We start from the raw sequence: 23,725 nt of genomic DNA on the forward strand, positions 1-23,725 counted from the left end.
CTGAGGAGACTATAAACTACACTCACACACCCAACTCAAACGATGTGGGATACGGGGAAGGGAACAAGGGGACTAACCCACTCACTCTGTTTTTAACCCTACCACTGATCTTGTTTCTTTTTTGCCAGAAGCTAAAGAGTAATTTCTAACCTTAAACCCACAGTAATACCAAAAGCCGGTAACTTCTGGTACCACTGAGGAGACTATAAACTACACTCACACACCCAACTCAAACGATGTGGGATACGGGGAAGGGAACAAGGGGACTAACCAACTCAAACGATGTGGCAGGCAGGGACAACTACTTGAATGGGCATTTTCTGAATAGATCTAGACGCCTTCACTTGAATGGGTCAAGGGAGGCCTAATTTGAGTGATGTGATTTTCAGTAGCATGAAAGATAGTAGTGTAACTTCGAAAATTATAAACATATACAAAACTCCCCCAATCATTGAAAGTTATAAACATATATAAAGGTCCCTTAGTCATTACATGTATTGTTCAGAATTTTAAATATTCGTGAAAGTGTATAAAAATCACAAGTCAAATATCTAAGCTATAGGGTTAACGATATAGGATGACGATTGAGAAAAATTACAGTTAAAGAGTCTTTTGTGGCTTTCAAAATTACATGGTTTTTCACATTCCTATTTTCCTTTTGTTATACACTTAAATCGATGTTGTTTGCCAGGATAAATATAAACGTGGCCCAAAAGGAGTAGGAACTATCTCGTGCACCAGCATACGTAGATTTATTGTATAACTAATACTAATATGTATATTTGTTGGTAGTGAAAGTAGAGAGAAATTTATACTTTCATTCACTAGTTTGTTTGGAGTTCACAAGATTGCAAATGAGGTTGGAATAACATCTATTTTTAGGCAAAGCAAAATGAATAATACATTAACTAACTTTAATACTTATACATGGAATAGTACATCAATATGATAAAATTGAGTTGTTTCATGAGAAGATAAGTGTATCACATTAATCTAGGGGGAAAATACATGTATTAATCCTCTAGGGGAATTGAATGGACATCCACATCTATTTGTATTTGTTTCATAACAAGTTTGGTGTTTTTGCCTTTTTTTTTTTTGGGTAATCATGAAAAGTTTCAAGTCTCACAAAAAATGATAACTCTTTTTGTTTTAATCCGTCGAGACGTTGGTTTACACTATTATCTCGCTGCAACATAGTTCCAACATATTTCTCAAAATATTTTCATCTAACTTTGAATTCATGTATATTCCTGATTGGTTAAGTTACACTGAATTTCTTTAACAATTATCATTCAATTCAATATACTTTAAAATAAGTTACATTAAAAGAACCGTTTTCTCTTCTTAAAAAGAATTAAGTTAGTAATATTCATATTTGAGAACAACACGTTACCCACACTAAGTCTAGAAAAGAATTACTGATGTATCAGAATTATCGTTTTCGAAAAAAAAGATGTATCTGTTTATTCAAAAAAAAAAAATCAGTGTTTTACTAATTTAGATACAAAAAATCAACAAAATTGAGATGCTGTACAGAATATTGAAAAGGGGCCAATTGTGTCAAGACTTCATGTTTTCTCACCAAAGCTATTGGGCACCACTCAAAAAAGTCATATAGAGCCAAGCCAAAGCAAAAAATAATAATAATAATAATAAAGAAGGCAACAAACTGGCCTGTGCAGTGACCTTATCCTTTTGGATTCATTTCAGTGGATAAGATTCATTTACACTTATAGTGATGTAAATCTGCATCCTTCTTCAAAAGCAAAAAAAACCTCCCTTGTTTCCTGTTAATGATCATGGAAGTCATCTATAGCATCCTAGTTCTCAGTTTCTTGGTAGTCTTAGTTGCTATAAAACATCTTCAAGAAAACAAGAGAACGCTAAAGCCTCCAAGTCCACCGGCTCTCCCAATTCTAGGCCATCTGCACCTCCTGAAAGCTGCCCCTCACCGTGCTCTTCAACTTCTCTCCATCAAATACGGCCCCCTGATTTCCCTTCGATTTGGGATTCGTCCTATACTTGTTGTTTCCTCACCATCTCTTGCAGAGGAATGCTTCAGTAAGACTAATGATGTTATCTTTGCTAACCGACCAGGGTCCATTTCTGGCAAAATCCTTGCCTACAACAACAGTACTCTCGGGTTCTCTCCTTATGGAGACCACTTTCGAAATCTCCGCCGTGTTACCTCCATCCATATTTTTTCTTCCGCTAGTCTCCACAACTTTTCCTCAATCTGGACAGAGGAAATCCGTTTCAGTGTCAAGAAATTGTTCTCAATGAACTCTGATGACAAAGTGTGGAAAGATGTAAACATGAACTCTGTGTTCTTGGATTTGGTATTCAATGTGATCATGAAAATGCTTGCAGGGAAAAAATGGCCATCTGATAAAACAGCTGATTTGTTTCCGCTGATCTCCGTCATGGGTATTTGTGATTATGTCCCTGTCTTGAGATGGATTGGATTTCGAGGGTTGGAGAAAAATTTGATCAATTTACAGCAAAAGAGGGACAAATTATTCAGGGATCTCATTGATCAAACTAGGAAAAAGGAAGGTGAAGGTGGCTCATGCTCGACTGAGCAGAGAAGAACTGTTATCCAAGCATTGCTGTCGCTTCAAGATGCTGAACCTGAATTCTTAACTGATGAAACTGTCAAAGGGATCATGCTAGTAAGCCAACTTGCCATTTCTCTTTTCTCCTTAACATATTTTTTGCTTTGGTAATTATTGCTCTTTATATCCGGTTTCTATTTTCATATTTCATTTTTTTTAATGCAAATCAACCGTTTCTCCAATTAGTCAGTGAACTCCTCTTCTAGCTGGTAATCTCTTTCCTCCACTCAAAAAATTTGACTGAATGAGTATCTTTTTCCTTATTAACTTTTGTTTAAGCAATCCTATGGTAACCACAATTTTCCCTTGTAGCTTTCGTTGAAACAAATCCTATGTGCATATGACACTATGACAGCATCCATGCTATACTAGAATGGTTGTGTGACCTAGATGTAGGTCGAATTTTTGAAAATTCAAAAGAAAATTATCTTTTTGAATTTGTAACGATCTGGCGACTCAGATCGAAACTGCAAATTACCTCATGCAATTAGCTCTTGGTTCTCCACACTGCGGATCCAAAGTGGCAAGAGATGACATAAAAGTATCAAATTCATGTTGCTCTGCATTATTTGCATTTTAGTGAGGTATGAGGTGTAAGGTCATGTCATGTTGAAAGCTCAGCCTACAAAAGGGGTCCAATCAAAAATATATATTTTGACAGATCAAGCGTTTATTTTGTCTTTTTCCTATTAATTGTTTGTAGATTAAATATTTCTTTCTAAAATGTCATCCGAAGGTACATTACCAAATAAAATTTGCTTTTGACAATTTTGAAGATCAAAATAGTCATCAGATTTGTGAACGTCATTGTTTTAAAGAATTACTCATAGAGAACAATTTAGAAATCCATTGCAAAGGAGAACAAGCCACATATAATAACATATCAAACTAAACTATGGAAACTAAGAAGAAATTTTTTTAAAATACTTTATTCAATCTTTCAAAAATCCTTGTCAGTCGTTCCAATTAAAAAGAATTCTTCCATGATCAATTTATTACAAAAATCTTGTTGAATATCTCTTGGTATCCACTAACTTTAAAATGGTATTCTTATGTTGGGCTTTACATTCATTTTGACAATACATGCCTTGTTGTTTTTCTAGATTATGTTCACTGCTGGAGTACACACTTCAGCACTGACCATGGAGTGGGCTATGTCCCTTATGCTAAACCACCCCCAGGTATTGAAGAAGGCAAGGAGTGAAATAGACTACAACGTTACACAATCAGGGCAATTGATTGAGGATTCAGATCTCTCCAAATTGCCATATTTGCGTTGCATAATCAAAGAAACACTTAGACTTTTTCCTGCAGCACCAACTCTTGTGCCTCATTATTCATCTGAGGATTGCACCATAGGAGGCTTCAAAATTCCTAAAGGCACAACTTTGTTAGTAAATGCTTGGGCTATTCACAGAGATCCGAAGGTTTGGGAAGAGCCAGCCAAGTTTAAGCCAGAAAGGTTTGAGGGAATTAATGAAGGGGCTTGCGATGAAGGGTTCAAATTTATTCCATTTGGAAAAGGTAGGAGGGCTTGTCCAGGTGCTGCCTTAGGCATGAGATTTATTAGCCTGACGTTGGGAACAATGCTACAATGTTTTGATTGGGAAAGAGTAGGGCCTCAATTGGTGGATTTAGAAGAAAAATCTGGTATGGCTTTGGGCAAGGCCAAGCCTTTGGAAGCATTGTTCAGGCCACGCTCATCCATGATTGAATTGGTTTCTCAGCTTTGACTAAAGAACATGACTGGTTGTTTTTGAAGATTGTATCATAACTAGCAAGATGATACCGTGCTTGCGCACGGTGAGACATTAAGGTGATGCCCAATATGAGGTGATTTGCATGTAATGTATGGTTGTACTTGTTATTTTGTTTAATGAATGAAATTAAGACATTATTAATAAAAAAATGAATAGGTGAGGTAGCTGCATAAGAAAAGATATTGAAATGTACGTGTATGGTTTGTGCTATGAATGAGAAGGAAGTTAATAAATTCAATGAGGAAAAAACATGTAGTTTTATTTTTCTTTTATAATAATGCAGGAAAACATGGTGAGTAAAAAGAAGTAGAAAGTTGTTAAGAATATTCATTTTAGATAGTTTTTTTTGTAAAGTGGTATAAAATGTAATAGATGAAAAAAATTTTGCTGGAAACATATTTTGGCGGATGCATATTTGTTTAATTGATTGCCATATACAGTAACATTTTGTTTGTGCATTGATGGAGATTACGCTTTTCTTTTCCGTGCTACACTTTTCCTTTCCCAAGTTTGACGTTAGTGTATGATTTTTACACAAAAAGCATATAGTTTTGATTTCGCTCTAAAACTTCAGAATTATGCTTACACACATGACTATAGGAGATAGTGTCTCAACCGATGGGATTTTTGAAGCAGGGAAAGTGGTGGCAAGTCTCTGTATATATACCAAAACAAATCAAGTGGCCAAAAAAATAAAGTATCAATTGGCACAGGCAAGATCAGATGTATTTTCTTGACATTACATCTGCCAATACAAGCTTTCTTTCCTACATGAAAATGATAATACAAAGTCAAATTATACTCCCGACTACAGTTTAGCATGACAATTGCAACCCGTCCCATGAGGCGCTTCCACACAAAACTATACTAAGCCTTACCCACTACCCCCAAAGGCATGGCATGTTCTTTGGGAAAGAACTGCAACCCTATAAAAGCAATTCAACCCCTTGATCACGACTTGGAGAAAAACAAACATGGGGGCAGAAACCCAGGAAAAAGAATTATTTTGTGTTATACGTATATAAATTTGAGATTGGCAGTCCATGTATGTCAAAAGAATGATATCAACACATTTCGAGAATAATTATTCCTCCAAAGATGGAGCACATATTGAAATTCTTTCAGTTATGAATTTTCTTTTCAATATTTCTCATCCTTTTAAATACAACAGGAGACAAAGATCCGAACCACCAACAGTCAAATGCTAACATGATAAAAAAGCAGCCCATCCAGCTGCAGTGGACTTATTAGAACGTGTTCCAGTGGTTGTATGAAGATTCTTCTGCAGAATGCCAACAACAAAACCACTATTAAATTTCATCACAAGTAAACCACAAGCTGACTCCGAGATACAAGTATTGTATCTCTACATAAACCATGTAAAACGACCAAGCCTATTTACACAGGTTGGAGAGAGAATACCATCCATGTAAAGTCAAAACAATTCCAGATAAAAGACATTTGGTCAAACAGCAGCTAATATTTTATGTCTACATACATGACATAAAAAGGTAGCACCAGTGAGAAAGATTCATATTTATCAAGCAAGATATTGATGATTCCTATATTTATGAATCTTTATCAAGCCAGAAAAGTTTGTCTTTCTAAATGCCACTGGAGTAAAGGTAATTTACGAAAGGCTGCTAGAAATTTTTGCTGCAGATTTTGCTTCCAAATGTTTCTAAATATGAATTATATTCCCTATCAGAACATTTTGCAAAGAAGTCACTTACATGACCACCTGAAAAGGATGACCCTACCTTACCTCCACTTCCCCAAAACCACAAGATCAGGTAATACCAGTTGTATCACTAAAATTCTTAATTTGGAGAGCTACACCTAAGTACTATATCTACACTGCGGATCAGAGAATATTACAAGAAAACAGACAGTGGGCAAAATGCTTTTTGATAACTGAAATTATCCAGTTAAGATTATTTAGAAATGATGTTTTATATGACCAGCCAATTCATGGACCTAAATGAAGGTTAAATAAAAAGGTTGAACACCTCATACAAAAGTTGGACAAAGCAGAAATTTTTTAAAGCCTCAAGTTTAAACAACCAACCCCTCCTTTAAATCGACTCAGATGAGGCCTTTATTCCAATCACATGATGATCAATGATCCTTCTTGATGGGAGTTTTTGAAAGTTGGCAGGTCTCAATTTTCTTGATTGTAGTCTGCTACAATTAAGTGCTCTATCTACCTCTAATAACAAAGCCTCTTGGTATACAAACTTCTGCTGTTTAAATTGCGTAGAAGGATAAAGAAAGTTCCAAAAACGTAACAGAAAGGAGAATGGGAACCTCAAGTTGTGACAGATCTGCCAGTGGATCAGCAGAATGTCTAGCAACTTCCATGGGCCCCTTAAGAGCAGTATTATGCCTTCCCAAAGTCATCCTAGCAGCTGCAGAATCATTGGGAGGAGGTGGGAAAGGAGACTTAATCCTCACTCCTCCACTGGGGGTGGTGCTATGCTTAGAGTTTTGGCCTTTACAGTTCCAGGATGTACACTTAACAATCCTGCAGCTGAAAGCATGCCTGTTCCACTAGACGGTTTGTTCTTCACATTAATCCAGATAGTTTCACCTTCCTAAAATATAAAAAGAAAAATGTTAGTCCATAAGAAAAAAGATAACATCAACACAATAAAACTTCACCAGTAATATCAGAATATAATAAATGAAGAGAAAGCAAAACTTGCACATAAAATCTGAGGTTGCTAGATAAACCTAACAAAGAAAGACAATGAATTCCAAAGGAACACATAATGAATCAATTTCAAGAGCCAATTTAGACTATTCCTCTTCATCGTTTTCCTCTTAATTGGACAAGTAAGCATAGGATGAGAATGCAGCACAAATTCTATCATGGACAAAAAATAATGAGTCTAACTACTACTCAACAGATTTCAATAGCCTATCCAATCCCAAAATCAGTAAACAGTGCAGTAAAAAATCCTAACATAGACAAACAGATACCAGCTTAACTATTAGTCTTGAAGAAGTCAACAATCTAGCGCCCACTCTCAAAATTCTTTTAACAGCATTGATGGTAGAAAAATAGACGACGAATTCTTAACAATAAGCAAACAATCTTTAGATGGCAAGTAAAAATTAGTGAGGTAATACTCTGAACATAGCTTTTCTGTGAAGCAATAACTGGACTCTGTACTTGAATCTAGCTTCTTAACTTACAAGTCACAACTAATTCGAAAAAGCCATTTGGACATTCAACAAAACTGAAATAGAAAAGTAGTCATGCATGCACCAATTGCCTCATGCCAAAGTACTCTTAACACTTACAATTCCAATTACCTGTGACCAGAATAGAGCTATTAAACCTATTTAAGCAAGCTTGTAACTTACAAACCCCAAACACAGATTGAAAACTGCAAATTCAGCAGGCACATCACTAAGCAAAGAAACTAAGATCATGCATGCAATTAGCTTCAGCACTAAACAATAAGTGACATTCTACAATTCAAAGCAAAACTCATACTAAAACTACCCAAAAAGAACCAGAGAGAGAGAGAGAGAGAGGAAAAAATATCAAAGTCTTGGGACCTTAGTAATCATTAAAACACACGGGATGGAAAATTATGTAAATATCAGATTCCTAAATTTCCAACCACACAAAACATTAGACATCAAAGAAGTAAAACATTAACCGAGCAAATTAACCAGGAATTTGAACAGAGTAAAACTAAATTTTAACAAAAAGCAAAAAGAGAGAGATATTCAATCAGGCAAGATATGGCAACACCCCATTCCAAAAAAGGACAAAAGAAAAGGTCTAGAAAAAGGTTTTTTGAGTAGTCAAGGAAAAAAATTAAAAGAAGAAAAAAATTAGAAGACATTAATTCTTTCGTATACTTACCATTACCATGAGGCTAGCGCTTGTACAACCAAAAAACCTCGGAAAAAGGAAAGAAAATATTCAATAATAACTACCAGATAAAGTCGAAAGAACAAAAACTGGGCTACCAAGAAATTGACATATGAAGAAAGGCAAAATCCACATACAGATTTTCTTGGCAATTATTGCCCCCTTTCATCCCAGTGTAGCTGTTAGTAGAAAAAAAAAATGAATTTCATGAATAGCCGAGAAAGGGAAAAAATGGAAATTGGGCACAACATCGAAAAAAAAAGGAAAATTTCACCTTAGATGCCTCCTTTTCAACTTCATTTGCTTCTTATTTTCATCCCCTGCAAAAAAGAGTAGAATACTTCAAGAATAACTTAATATGGAAAATTCCCAACAAGATCAAGTTCTATATCTTTCTGCCACATTGCACAAAAGCCAAAATACTCAGCCTTAAAAGCACAACATGAAATTCTTGACCAAAAATCCCTCTAATTCAAAAAGATTAGCTAACTATTTTCTTCAACAGTAATGTATAAGAATTACTTTACAATTCCATAAAAACTTACCATTCATCCCTGAGGAATGTTAGCAATCCATAAGAAAATTATCAAATATGCTCCTACAACACTGGAAAAACAAACTAATAATAAATCTAAAAGGAAAAAAGAGTACCAAGAAAATAGGGGCTGCAACAGTGAGACATTTGCATCTTTGTTATCCTAGCTGAAAGAAAAAATATTCGTTAAAAGGTAAAGTAGTACCTTTTAAACTTGAAATCCACCATTAAAGTTTATAGAAATTCATGTAAGAAGATATTATCTGAAATTTCTTAGTAATGGTGCTACAAACCAAGACGATATTAGGAAAAAAGACGTATAAAACACATTGATACGGATTAAGTAATTAGGGCATAAAAAGCTTACCTTTTGATATATGGAAAGGAAAACAAAAATTAACAGAACTTTTGCCTTTCTCCTTTACCTACCAAACAATAAAATTATCTGTTCACCTTGACTTTCACCACTAAATATTAATATTAAAAGTAGTAGAAAACTCACAGGAGAAGAAACTCTCTACTTTTTTTTTTCTTTTTTTCTTTCAGACTTGCTAAAATTTTTTCATTAATGGTTGGACATGCTCTAAGCCAAGGGGAAAGTAGAAGGGGGAAAAAAAAGATAAAACATACGCAATGTTATGAAATAACAAAAATGTGGATGTCCCTTTGTATTCCCAAGGGGATTAATTCATGATTTTATGGCTACTTATGTATATAAGTTACAATTCATAAATCCATTCATGTAGTGGAGAAACCGTTTCATAGGTTTTTTCATATTATTGTAGTAGTGGATGTTTAATAAGATTTATGTACCTTTAATCTTGTAGTGCCTATATATAGAGGTACATTGAGGTACATTCAACATGCCTGAAGCATGCAAATCAAATCCTAAAAATATTTATTCTATTAAATTACAAAGGTCTCTGTATGGGCTCAAATAATCTGGACGTATGTGGTATAACCGTCTCAATGAATGTCTGACAAAAGAATGTTATACCAATGATCCAATATGTCCATGTGTTTTTATCAAGAAAAATGGATCAAATTTTGTGATAATTGCGGTATATGTTGATGATCTAAATTTAATTGGAACTCCTGAAGAGATTCAAAATAGTGTTGAATATTTGAAGAAAGAATTTGAGATCAAAGATTTTGGAAAGACAAAATTCTGCCTTGGTTTACAAATTGAGCATTTGAAAGGTGAAATTTTTATCCACCAAACTGCTTATACCCGGAAGGTATTAAAGCGATTTTATATGGACAAAGCACATACATTGAGTACCCCAATGGTTGTCAGATCATTAGATCCTAATAAGGATCCTTTTAGTCCACGAGAGGAAAATGAAGAGATACTTGGTCCTGAAGTACCATATCTCAGTGCAATTGGTGCACTAATGTATCTTGCTAATTGTACAAGACCTGATATATCATTTGCAGTAAATTTATTTGCAAGATTTAGTTCCTTGCCCACAAGACGACATTGGAATGGTATTAAACATATTTTTCGCTATCTCCAAGGAACAATAGATCTTGGTTTATTTTATTCAAATAAATTCAAACTTGAATTGGTTGGTTATGCTGATGCTGGGTATTTATCCGACCCGCATAAAGCAAGGTCTCAGACTGGTTATTTATTTACATATGGAGGCACAGCCATTTCTTGGCGATCTACAAAGCAATCACTAGACGCCACTTCATCGAATCATGCTGAAATAATAGCAATTCATGAAGCCAGTCGAGAATGTGTTTGGTTAAGATCAATGACCCACTATATCCGGAAGAATTGTGGGTTATCCTCCGAAAAAGAAAATCCTCCAACTATATTATATGAAGATAATGCAGCTTGTATAGCTCAATTGAAAGGAGGATATATTAAAGGAGATAGGACGAAACATATTTCACCAAAATTTTTTTTTACTCATGATTTGCAAAAGAATGGTGAAATTGATGTGCAACAAATCCGATCAGATAATAATCTGGCCGATTTATTTACCAAGGCATTACCAACTGCGACATTTGAGAAATTGGTGAAGAGTATTGGAATGCAACGATTAAAAGATCTCAAATGACGTTTGCATCAGGGGGACAAATTATTACACAAGAATAGTGTACTCTTTTTCCTTCACTAGGGTTTTTGGTCCTACTGGGTTTTTCCCTAGTAAGGTTTTAACGAGGCATATTCTTTGTGTAATGGACATCCAAGGGGGAGTGTTATGAAATAACAAAAATGTGGATGTCCCTTCGTATTCCCAAAGGGATTAATTCATGATTTTATGGCTACTTATGTATATAAGTTACAATTCATAAATCCATTCATGTAGTGGAGAAACCGTTTCATAGGTTTCTTCATATTATTGTAGTAGTGGATGTTTAATAAGATTTATATACCTTTAATCTTGTAGTGCCTATATATAGAGGTACATTGAGACCCTTTGGGAGGACCTTTGTATCTTGTTGAAATATAAGGATATCATTCTCCCTTTCTCTAATACTTCTTCAATTCCTATTGTAGTATCTTCATTTTATTAGTTTTATAACACGCAATAAAATAAGAAATGAGGGCATACAAAGCTTAAATTTCAATAAATACAATAACTGAACACATATTTCTGGAAAAAAAATCCAACAGAACCCATAAAAAAATCAAAGGTTCTTGCTCTGTGGTTAGAAAGATCAAACCAAAAGAAGAGAGGAAAAAATTACAAAAAAAAAAAATCGAAAAAAGGGACATTAAACATAGGCAAAAGGGATAAAAGTTTACCACGATTATATTTGGTCAAAAATGATGCAGATGGTTGAGATGAATCAAACATCCTCCCCCTTCATCCTTGTTCCCCCTTTCTTGTTTTTTGACGACGAAGAGAGAGCTTGGCAGGGATCGGCCATTAATTGGGAAGTGAGGAGAAAGATGTGAGACAAAGGAATCATCTGCATTTTTCTGCTTTGGTCCGGTGGGTAAAGGATGAACGAAGAAAGGGAAAAAAAAAAGAAATGAAAAGGTAGGCTTTCAAAGAAGAAAAAAATGGAGAAGTGGAGTTCGTTGGGTGTAATTTTTTATTTATGAATGATGATGATCAAGTTGATGAAAAAGAAAGAAAGTGGAAATAGAGGAAGAAAGGGAGCAATGGAAGCGGTGATGATGAAGAAATGGAGAGTTGGAGAGTGGAAGATGACTTGTGACGGTGATCTGCAAATAATTATCTGAGCCATCGAGTCCCATTAAAAAGTTGGAAAAGTGGGTTGCTTGGAATGAACCAAAAAAACACACCAAACGAGACGAAAAGGGACGGACAGAAAACAGAAAAAGAGCAAAATGAAAGAAAGCAGTTGCACGTGATTTGCACATGGAGGACGAAAGACCATCAGATTTCACCCCATTCCCACTTTATATAAAGTTCTTTATATACAATACTTCCAAAGTTAATAATATATGAAATACTTAAGTTCAAACTACAAAGTGAAAATAAGAGGAAGGAGAATATAAGCATGAAAATCTTTCAGTCTATGCAGTTATTAAAGAGTAAATAGGCTTTGAACTAAACCGTGTTTGGCTTTTTGTTTTTGCTTTTTAATATTGATCTTTTAAAATCACTGTAAGTGCATCTACTCGAGGTCTTTGGTTTTCCACATTTGTAATTATAGAAAATCTTCAACCTTAACTGCGTTTCTTTGTTGTTACATAAAGTGGTTTTGGGGCTTCAACAAAACAAGCAAAAAGAATGTCTTATGAGTAGAGATGTCAATCATAACCCAATTATATTGACTCATAAGTTTAGGGACTTAAGTGTCCCATTTTGAAGTTTAGGGACTGAAGTGGATAATCGTCCAAAGTTTGGGGGGACAAAGTGGTATTAACCCTAAAGAATATTCAAGCCATTTTTTTTTCAGGGTTCGTTGTCACACTCTAATTTTTTAACTCTACATCAGTTAATCAAATGACTTCAATTTATTAGTGCCACTGATTTCAAGGTCAAATTTGCTTAAAATTTTCAGTTTTACAAGTCCTTGGAAACTTTTATCATCTTCATCTCGTGTATCCCTGTATTCTTGCTTTTATTATTCACCCATGTAATCTTGATTCTAAATGCACGTATGCCTCATTGCTAAAGTTTTTATTCAATGTTACTTGATAATAACTCATAAGTATGCCCTTATGAAACAGCAACAAGGAAGATCTTGAATGCGCCTATTCGCAACCCAGGAATAAATTAACCTAAGTGCATCCCAGTAACATGGAGAATCAAATCATGGTTTCACATAAAATATGATGGACCAAACCTTTTTTCACATATCAAAATAAAGAAATATAACTTGAAGCAACTTGACATAAGTTACCCTGGAATGATAATGCAATAATATCTGCTATAGGGGGAGGGTTGGGTTGGGTGGTACAGGGGGAGGGAGTGTAAGCAAGAGGTCTCAGGTTCGAGTCCTCCTGTTTACACTAAAATAATAATAATAATATCTGCTACATAAACTTCTCAATTATGTCTATTTTTTTTTTTTAACTTCTCATTTATGTCTAACTGCTTCTAAAAAATGTCAGTGTCAATATAATCATTAAGAAGAATAATATTGGACTGCAAAAGTGGACTTTAAGAGTAGGTTCAAGAAAAAAGGAGACTGCAATCAAATGGCAAACATCACTTTGATAACAATACTTATTTACTTAAGAAGAATTGTATAAAAGAATAAATGCAAAGACTAAGATTGTAAATTTTTTTTAAATATAAGAATCACCTATTAAGCTCTATAATTAATATTAAATCTAAAAAGTCAATTATTTGGCCTTTAAAACTGCGTTCACAAACTTTTTATCTCTTCATATTCAGATTTTATATAATGTTTTAGCAAAATCAATAAGAACACATGAGAAAACTATCTCTAAAAGGCTAAGGCCGTAAAATAAAGAGAATGACCAAGGCAAACAAAGAGCAAAAATGAGCAAAATGTGACACGAAATATTTGTCTCTAAAAAAGGACAAGCTCAGTGCTAAGAAAGGTATAAAAGTTTCCTAGAAAAAGAAGCTTAGAACCATACAATTTTAACTAACCTATTTCACATTTGGAGTTAGAATAATTAAAAATTCAATGGACCGAACTATTGTCTTGAAATAATATGATGAGTTTTGCAATTCTACGGTAGATTCATAAAGTGCTTAAGAAACACGTGGGATAACACTGTTGAGAATGATGTGTTCACTGAATAACGAAATATGATTTCATCACAACTCCAAATATTGTCATAGAAATTTATAAGTAAGATAATTAAGTAGTATTATCTTAAAGCTAAAGGGAGAAATTTTGTTTCAATGTCGACAAATGCAACGTGCATTTTCTTAGTCTATTATTAAAAACTTGTCCGAGGATTCTTCCATTTTTATAATAGGTGTTATCTCATTTTATATGCTAAAATTACTAAATTAATTTTGAGAGGTCGTTAAGTCTATTCTATATCCAAAGTACCCCTTCAGATGATAAACTATTTAGGGGGAAAAAACTATGAATTTGAACATGCCTAAAAGAATTAAGAAATAAATTTACAATAAGGAAAGATAGACTTATTATCATTAGTGGTGACTGAAAGCATTTTTTGTTTGAGTGAGAATGGCCCCTATTTTTTATTAGATAAAAAATTTAAAGAATTAAAGATGCTCATAAAATAAGATGAAACAATAAGAGAAGGAAATAAATCAATCCATTAAGGCTGTAGGCGAGGAACTTTAAAACTTCCTACAAAGATATTCTAGAATAAGTCTGAAAATAATAGTAACAAAGTTGGTTTACATTAATAGCTTGAACAACACAAGAAAATTATTAAAAAAATTTTAGTAGTTTGCCATAGAACACAAACCACCTTATGAATTATACTTGTTTGACAATATCAAAACTCTTTCCACAAAGCACTTAAACACCACATACATCATCACACTTGAGCTCGAATCTAGCTCAAATCTCGGATCGTTTACACCTAATACATGAGTGGTTGAGTGATCTAGAAGTGGGCCGGATTTTTTAAACTGAAAAAAAAAAATCTTTTTATATTTGTAATGATTTGACTATTTAGATTGAATCATATAATAAGTCCAGATTTGGATGTATTGGATGGTACCGGAGAAGCGAACGTAGAACAAGATTTTAAAAGAAAAGGTCCTTAGTTAAACTGCAAATTAACTCATGTGATTAGCTCGTGATTGTCCACACGGCGGATCGAAAGTGGTAAGAGATGACACTAAAGTATCAAATATATGTTGTCCCGTACTATTTGGATTTCAGTGAGGTTTATGGAGTAATGTGAAATCTCAGCGTGCAAAAAGGGGCCGCAATCAAGAATATTTTGACTGATCAAGCGCCTGCATTTTGTCTTCTTCCTATTATTTGTTTCTAAAATGCCATCCTAAGGTGCATTACTAAATAAAGGCTCATTTGGTAAATAAGTTTTTTGGGTGTTTGTTTAAAATTTTACTGTAATTTACTGTAAGAGTTGTAGGAAATATTTTTGAAGTGTGTAAATTTTTGGATATTTTGATGTGCATAGTTTCAAAGTTTTAAGAAATTTTTTGAGATTAATATAGTTAAAATAATTTAAAAACTTGTAACAGACAAATTTGACAAAAAACTTGCTTGCCAAACATGCCCAAAATTTGCTTTTGACCACTTTGCAGATCAAAATAGTCTTCGGATTTGTAAACATTATTAGTTTAAAGAATTACTCTAGAGTGCAATTTAGAAATCCATTGTAAACGAAACAAGCCATGTAACAAGATGTCAAACAAACTGTAAGGATTCAAACGCGGAATAAACAACTATTGAGATATCAAATGTATAACAATTTAATGAAAAACAAACCACAAGTATGAAAGATAAACGACACACAACATTTAACGTGGTTTGACTCTACCATTGAGCCTACATCCACGGAGAGAAACTTGTTCTTTATTATGAGAGAAAAATCTTATACAATAATACAACTTGAACCCAAACCCAACCCTTGTATACCATCTCTCATGTCCCAAAAACCCTCTCTCACACCCCATGTATAAGGTTACATAATACCCCTTGTGTTTGCTTGTGTATCTTTGTAGTATGCCAATCTATCTATTTATAGAGAACATTACTGTCAAAAAATCAAATAACAATTGGAAACCAATACTATTTTCTAAACTCATATAAAGTAGAAAATAGTATCTAATTCTAGCTAAATAGGGCTTTACTTGACTACTACTTCAAGTAGCTAAATCCAATTAGGAAACTAGTTACTTCCCACACCAAATAGGAATCTTGACTAAAAGAAATTAAGCCAATTTCCTAACAAATCTCTACCTTGGCGAATATTTCTTTTAGCAAACACAACAAACCATCCAAAAACTCCATTTGCCTTTAACTACCAAATAATATGGTACCAAACTACACACCCGAATCAATACAGTCCTACCACCAAATTGATTCAATCGGCAAATGAACATGTGTAGTTACCATGAGTCCAACCTGCAGTTGACTCGTGAGAAGGTGTCTTAATTCACCATCTCCCTTTGCAGGATTTCTTCTCACCACCACTTGCAATCTGGGATCCCCTTCTGTGAGCTCTAACCCTAACCATTGAGGCAATTAAGTGGTAAAGTCGCCATACTTCTTCCCATCCTCAGGACTGTCTCGCCACATATAGTTTCCAAGACTCCACCTAAAACAAAAAACTCGTATCTGTCAGAGTCTTCTGGCGCATAGAAATTAGATCTCCTTGTTTCTTTGGGACACGTGCCACACCATCCAAAAAACATAACCAAAATCTAAAATCCACCGGGATGAAGTATCAACCGTTGGAGGTGTGAAAAAGTCTCCACCGATTCACGTCCAAAATCAACATTGGACTCCATCTTTTCCTTGACCCTTGAATCACCTGCCTAGATTCACCGTCAAGCATCTCCATATTTTTCGACTTTTCATCCTTTACCATCAATGCTTTTTGTCAAGCTATTGAAACAAGGATAGTACCTATTAAATTGTTCAATTGGTGACAGCTACCAATCCACTTGATCTCAATAGTTAACTAGGATCCAACTACGAATCTTGAGCAGCCCAGTCTCGCAACCAAGCTCTGATACCACTTGTTAGGATTCAGGCGCGGAATAAACAACTATTGAGATATCAAGTGCATAACAATTTAATGAGAAACAAGCCACAAGTATGAAAGATAAATGACACACAACATTTAACGTGGTTCGACTCCACCATTGAGCCTACGTCCACGAAGAGAAACCTGTCTTTATTATGAGAGGAAAATCCTATACAAGAATACAACTTGAATCCAAATCCAACCCTTGTATACCATCTCTCATCTCCCAAGAACCCTCTTTCACAACCCATGTATAAGGCTACATGATGCCCCTTGTGTCTCCTTGTGTATCTTTGTAGTATGTCAATCTACCTATTTATAGAGAACATTACTGCCAAAAAACCAAATAACAATTGGAAACCAATACTATTTTCTAAACTCATATAGAGTAGAAAATAGTATCTAATTCTAGCTAAATAGGGTTTTACTTGACTACTACTTCAAGTAACTAAATCCAATTAGGAAACTAGTTACTTTCCATACCAAATAGGAATCTTGACTAAAAGAAATTAAGCCAATTTCCTAACACAAACTAAGAAGAATTTTTTTCAACAACAGTCCTTTATTCAACCTTTAAAATATCCTTTTCATTTGTTCCAGTTGAAAAGAATTACTCCATGATCAATTTTTTACAAAAGTCCTTTTGAATATCTGTTGGCGCATACAAAATTTAAAATTGTATTGTTATGTTAGGCTTTACTTTCATTTTGACAATAAATGCCTTGTTGTTTTGAGTGATTATGTTTACTGCAGGAATACACACTTCAACTCTGACCATGGAGTGGTTTATGTCCCTTATGCTAAACCACCTTGAGGTATTGGAGAAGGTAAGAAATGAAATAGACAACAATGCCACACAATCAGGGCAACTGATTGAGGATTCAGATCTCTCCAAATTGCCGTATTTATGTTGAATAATTAAAGAAACAGTCGGACTTTTTCCTGCAGCACCAACGCTTGTGCCTCATTATTCATTTAGGGATTGCAGTATAGGAGGCTTTAAAATTCCTAAAAGGCAAACTTCATTAGTAAATACTTGGGTTATTCATAGAGACCCTAATGTCTGGGAAGAACCAAACAAGTTTAAGCCAGAAAGCCAGAAATTCGAGAGAATGAAGAGGTATGTGAAGAAGGGTTCAAATTTCTTCCATTTGGAAAAGATAGGAGGGCTTGTCCAGGGACAGCCTTGAGCATGAGATTGATTAACCTGTCATTGGGAACAATGCTACAAAGTTTTGATTGGGAAAGATTGGGTCCTCGGTTGGTGGATTTGGAAGAAAAACTGGTTTTGACTTTGGGCAAGGCCAAGTCTTTGGAAGCATTGTGCACAAGTCATGCTCATCCATGATTGATAATCATTCCGCAGCTCTGAGTTAGCTTCCAAGGTAACTAAAGAAACATTTATTTAGGGCTGCTTGTTTCACAGATTGGAATCGGAAATGGAAATGAAATCATAGACTCTGGTTTTGGAATTAAAACTTTTCATTCCAATATCTAGCTTGGTTCACACATTGGAATTAGCATTGTTCCAATTCCTGATGCTAGTTTGATGAGTGTTTCGGAATTAAATGCAATTAAATTCCAAATTTACCCCTGATATAACAATTCTTCTAAAACAAAAGAATTACACATACGACAAATTAACATCTTCATAATTGTAACTACAATAGTTATTAACTTTTTGATAAAACATAAGAAAATCATAAATAATAAAAAAATTAATACCAGAAAATAAATATAGTGGCTGCATTAACAAGGAGTAAATTCCCAAAAAAAGGAGTTTTTAAACAATCATCCAAAAGGTGACAATTTTTGAGTCTCTTCCCAAAGGGTGAAAAATGCATCCAAGGAATGTGTTCTTCCAAATAAAAACGCAACTTTCAAATACGTTATTTTATGTTTTGGAAATTTGTTTAAATATGAAAAATTGGTTAAATAGCCCATAAGATACCAGCTCTTCATGGGAAACTGGCAGGTTTTGTAATATGTTTTGTACCAGTTTTATGAGAAACATACATTTATGGGAAAAATTGATTAAATAGTGCCCAAAGGAAAACTAGTATGTTTTGTATTTAATATAAACTAAATATGTGAAAGTTAAAAAAAAAAAAAGAAATTGCCCATAAGATACCAGCTCTTTAAGGGAAACTGGCAGGTTTTGTAGTATGTTTTGTAGCAACTCTTTATGGGAAACATACCAGCTCTTTATGGGAAAAATTGGTTAAATAGCGTCCAAAGGAATACTAGTATGTTTTGTATTTAACATAAATTAAATATGTGAAAGTTAAAAAAAAAAAAGAAATTACCCATAAGATACCAGCTCTTTATGGGAAATTAGCAGGTTTTGTATTTAATAAGCTATTTAACCAATTTTTTATATTTAAACAAATTTACAAAAATTAAAATAATGTATTTGAAAGTTGCATTTTTATTTGGAAGAACGCATTTCTTGAATGTGTTTTTCACCCTTTGGGAAGAGACTAAAAAATTGCCACCCTTTAGGAAGTTAGTTTAAAAACTCTTTCTTTTTGGAAATTTACTCCATTAACAAGTCGTTTGTGGTTCCTACATTAGATAATGATATGAAATAGATCTCTCCTTACATATATGAATAAAAGAAGGAGACTCAAATCACAAAAGCTAACCATACCAAATACAAATCAATTGTCTAATCCAGTCGAGAGTGCCACTCAATGTCCACAATCTCCAAAAGACTAATCATATCACCATAACAAAAAGAAATTGCCATCAAATCATCACTTTCCAGCTAACAATAATTTTACTTCAGCGAGTAGATGGAGGACAAATGAGGTTAATTACATATTGTCGTTTCATTTATGCAGGAAGATTGTAGAACACATGAAGCTTGAAAATCTGCTCCGAAAGTATGTCGGCTGCATTCATTACATCTTCACTCGGTAAAGCAAGTTTCATTAACTCAGCAACAACTTGATCTCTTCTATCGGAGACCAATTGCTCACGTTTATCCTCATTTGACATGGCTGCTGCCATAGTTGTGAAATTAGCTTGAATTCTCTCCACGAAATCTCCAAATTTTCTGGTGAGAAGTTGCAATGATGCATCAAGATCACCCCTTGTTGTTGATGCAGATTTCATTTTTTTTTGACACATTTGCAATGGGAGGTGATTGTTTCTTTTGTTTCTTGGAATTTCTTGTGCTTGTTGAGCTTGGTTGAGTTGATTGCTCCATGGAATTTACTTCATCTTCTTCTACCTTATCATTATCCGAGTTTGACATAGCATCAAACCCTTCATCTCCTTCCTCCAAATTTTGGACATCTTCCATATCTTGGACAGCTTGTGCAAAATCTTCAGCAACATTTCCAGTGGCTCTGTCTCTTCCATATACAATTTCAAGATCTCCTAAATATGGAAATTTGATATCCCAAAAGCCCTTCGCATCCTTATGAGTCTAGAGGTAGAATAGAAAGATAAATGATAATCCTAATAAAAGGTTGAAAAAGAACATATCAGAATGTAAAAAGTAATCAATTTCTTACCTTGCACCAATCATCATACCACTGTTTTCACAAGAAATCTTTTTCTTGGCATCATTCCAACTACAACCACTTTCTTTGCACATTTCAAGAATTGCATGGAACCTATTTTTCAGCCACTTAACTTTTGATTCAATATGTGGGCTGACTTGTTTGGTACAAATAGGTTGCTTACTCAAGATAATTTTAAGCAATTCGCTCATATAATTATTTTTAAATCCTCTATCTGATTTCCACATTGGATCACAAGCCAATTCTTGCAATGCTTCTATGAGCACTTTTACCTCTTCACCAATCCAAAAACATTTATTTTTCCATCTTCCACGTACAATTTCATCATTCTCCATCCTATCATTTAGAAGTCAACCCATATATATCAATTAATTTTGATACACAATAGCATATAACTGAAATTTATAATATAACAAAACACATAAAAGAACATACAATTAAAAGTCAATCCAAATTTAAAAGAACATACATCAAGTGTCAATCTAATTCACAAATCCACTACAAGAGTACATCAAATGTCAATCCAAATTTAATGAGTCTAAGAGCTAAACATCCATTCATAGCTAAATACTAAGTCTAGCCCTCCAATTGTCAAACATTTCATGTGCTAAATTATTTCTAAAATTTGGCCATTGATCACTTGGCAAAATAGTGAATATGTACTCTACTTCTTCATCACTGTCTTCATCTTCACTTTCATTTTCTTCACTTTGTAGTAATTCTTGTGGATCAAAAGTCATGAACTTCCTTATCAAGTTGTGCAGCAGACAACATGCCATAATTGTTCGCACTTGTGTTTGAATTGGAAAAAATGAAGGGGATGCTAGAATCTTCCACCTTCCTTTTAGCAATCCAAAACATCTTTCTATGATATTTCTAGCTTTAGAATGTTTCATGTTGAAATATTCCTCTGGTCTTTGTGGTCGATAACCATTGAATTCATTAAGGTGATATCTTTGCCCTCGATAAGGGGCAAGAAATCCATCAGCATTACAATATCAAGCATCCACCAAGTAATAACAACCTTCAAAATTCAATCATGCACAAATTAATACTAGACTACCTTATTTTCGAAAAAAAATTGATTGAATGGTTTTGAATACTGCAATATATGTTTACCTTGTGGGACTCTAAGACCATTTGGTCTAGAGATAGCATTTCGAAGCACACGACCATCATGTGCCGAACCTTCCCAACCAGGCAAGACATAGATAAATTGCATATTAGGAGAACAAACCCCTAATACATTCGTTGCAATACTTCCTTTTCTCGTTCGATATCTTGATTTTTGTTCGGTGGGTGGTGTCACATCTATTAATGTCCCATCTAAGGCACCTAAACAATTCTATTTTAACAAAAATAAAAAATATAACAGAGTTAAAATGTCTATATTGGATAGTTTAGATGAAAATATACATTTTATTAAATGATTGTATTTTAATGTTTGAATTACCTTAAAACATTTCCATCTCTCATCTGTGCAATCTTCGGTAATAGGCTCAGGCTTCTTAAGTAATATAGTATGCAATTTCAAAACTGCTAGGAGGCAAAGATTAAATTGACGACTCACCGTTTCTCTACTTCTCCAAAATAGACCACAAATTGTTCTACTTTTCTTGTGGTGAGCCAAAACATATACAAACATGGCAACAATTTCTTCTATTGACATGTTTCTTGTAGCTTTCAAACCTCCAGTGTCTCTAATCATTTCACATAATATCCCAAATGTTTGTCTATCCATACGAAGTTTGCTAATACAATAAGCATCACTCTCCCTAGTCAAATTGAATAAGTGTTGCATGCGCTCAGTGACTTTTTCTTCTTTTGATTTTATTTGGCATCTTCTACTTTTGAGATGAATGAATATTAACTGGTACCACATCATAAACAGTGCAATAACAACCATTATCATTCCTGATAAAATCTGGCTTTGCCCTCGATATTTTTTGCATCTTCTGTTTTCAATAGGCAAACGTGGCATCTTTTTCTACATAACAATATGACAACCAAACGTAAGTATTCACAATAAGACAGGTTTGACGTTGTTTGGCGGAATGAACACAACTGAAGCTACACTTATTGGATTGAGGTGTAATTTACACCGTTTCGAAGCTAAGATAAAGGGCTACAACTTTGATGAGGACCACTCAGTCCAGTTCATAGTGTAGCAAGGTCAAAATTTCAAGATACCAAACCAGAATTGCACAAACAGGTTAGCTAACCGCATTATGGTTAAACGACCATAACTCAGGCTACCAAGGTCCAATCGGGGTATTTCTAGTGCTGTTAGAAAGCTAAGACACCGCACTAAAACTTTTGTGTTTTGGCCAAATTCTAATTCAGTAAGGATCAGGGTGAAAAGTCTCGGTCAGATTGGGTGAAGTGTCAACTCTGTCCACCGAACTCTACCTAGGGCAATCTGGGGGTATTTCTGTCTTTTCACAGGCTACGGAGCTTAGATTGGGTTGAAAATTTACAGAAAACTATAAAACATCATTTCCTACAACTTTTATGTTTTAACCTAAGGCTGATTTGGCCTCTAACCTAGCCAAATAGAACCGGGCAGAATAGGGGTTAATTGAGACCCTAATCTGGAAATTTCAGTACAAAGCGGAAATTTTCCGCAAATAGCTACAATTTACGCATCAAAGCTTCATTCTAGACCATTCCAAGCCATCATACATGGCCAACCAACATTAAACATATAAAATAGAAAAATCATGGATAAAAATAAAAATTTCACCAATCTCTACCAAAAGTCAAGAAATCTTCCACAAAATCACATCTTTAACCAACACAAGTCATTAATTTGACATTATCAAGACCAAAGAAAGAATTCCCTAGCTACTCACCTTGCAACCTCAAGAAAGGAAGTAACTTAGCACCAATTTCTTCCAAACCACTTCACCCACTACCTCAAAACCACCTAGCTAAGGATTTTTATGGAAAGATATGAGGTTTAAACGGTTAAATTGCAAGATTAAGCAAGGTTAGTTGAAGAAGATTGAAGGGTTTTCTTTTCTTTTCTCCCTTGTGAGAGTCGGCCAAGAGATGTATGAAGAAGGTGAATTTTTGGGTCAATTTCTTGGTTATTTAGTAAAGTTGGTAAAATGGTCAAAGTTCAACTTTAAGTCACCAAGTGACACTTGTCACCTTTTTAGTGCAACTCTATCCTTTTGTCTCTCCAATGATAATCCATCTAGGTAACCTCTAATTATCTCTTAACACTTGATAAATTAAACCCGGTATACCCAACTAAACCTAATTGGCCGAATTTTAC

General features: G+C 34.3%; 2 protein-coding genes across 4 annotated transcripts; one reads left to right on the forward strand and one right to left on the reverse strand.

Moving 5' to 3' along the window:
• The first annotated feature begins 1,755 nt into the window (after positions 1-1,755).
• On the forward strand, positions 1,756-4,645 carry LOC113761786 (cytochrome P450 81F3-like). Its single transcript, XM_027304921.1, has 2 exons — positions 1,756-2,675; positions 3,722-4,645. The coding sequence occupies exons 1-2, from the start codon at positions 1,797-1,799 to the stop codon at positions 4,349-4,351; spliced, it is 1,509 nt and encodes a 502-aa protein (XP_027160722.1). The 5' UTR covers positions 1,756-1,796; the 3' UTR covers positions 4,352-4,645.
• Positions 4,646-5,388: 743 nt separating this feature from the next.
• LOC113779499 lies at positions 5,389-11,837 on the reverse strand. 3 transcript variants are annotated; one of them, XM_027325099.1, is made up of 8 exons: positions 11,564-11,837; positions 9,170-9,227; positions 8,919-8,969; positions 8,542-8,587; positions 8,405-8,446; positions 8,259-8,295; positions 6,686-6,972; positions 5,389-5,660 (listed from the first exon to the last, which is right to left on the reverse strand). In XM_027325099.1, the coding sequence occupies exons 3-7, from the start codon at positions 8,953-8,955 to the stop codon at positions 6,829-6,831; spliced, it is 306 nt and encodes a 101-aa protein (XP_027180900.1). In that variant the 5' UTR covers positions 8,956-8,969; positions 9,170-9,227; positions 11,564-11,837; the 3' UTR covers positions 5,389-5,660; positions 6,686-6,828. The 3 variants fall into 3 exon arrangements, with proteins under 3 accessions (XP_027180900.1, XP_027180887.1, XP_027180894.1); XM_027325086.1 differs by lacking the exon at positions 9,170-9,227; XM_027325093.1 differs by lacking the exons at positions 8,919-8,969; positions 9,170-9,227.
• Between the last annotated feature and the right edge of the window lie 11,888 nt (positions 11,838-23,725).

This window comes from Coffea eugenioides, chromosome 1, assembly GCF_003713205.1.
Source record: "Coffea eugenioides isolate CCC68of chromosome 1, Ceug_1.0, whole genome shotgun sequence".
NCBI lineage: Eukaryota > Viridiplantae > Streptophyta > Magnoliopsida > Gentianales > Rubiaceae > Coffea > Coffea eugenioides.

Bases quoted from the DNA above. Each gene is read 5' to 3' on its own strand.
- LOC113761786 (XM_027304921.1), top strand. From the start codon at position 1,797: ATGATCATGGAAGTCATCTATAGCATCCTAGTTCTCAGTTTCTTGGTA. The intron at 2,676-3,721 runs GTAAGCCAACTT...TTGTTTTTCTAG, and splicing joins CTGTCAAAGGGATCATGCTA to ATTATGTTCACTGCTGGAGT.
- LOC113779499 (XM_027325086.1), bottom strand. From the start codon at position 11,615: ATGTTTGATTCATCTCAACCATCTGCATCATTTTTGACCAAATATAAT. The intron at 8,970-11,563 runs GTAAACTTTTAT...TTTTTCTTTCAG, and splicing joins TTTGACCAAATATAATCGTG to CTAGGATAACAAAGATGCAA. The intron at 6,973-8,258 runs GTAAGTATACGA...TTTATATTTTAG, and splicing joins GCGCTAGCCTCATGGTAATG to GAAGGTGAAACTATCTGGAT.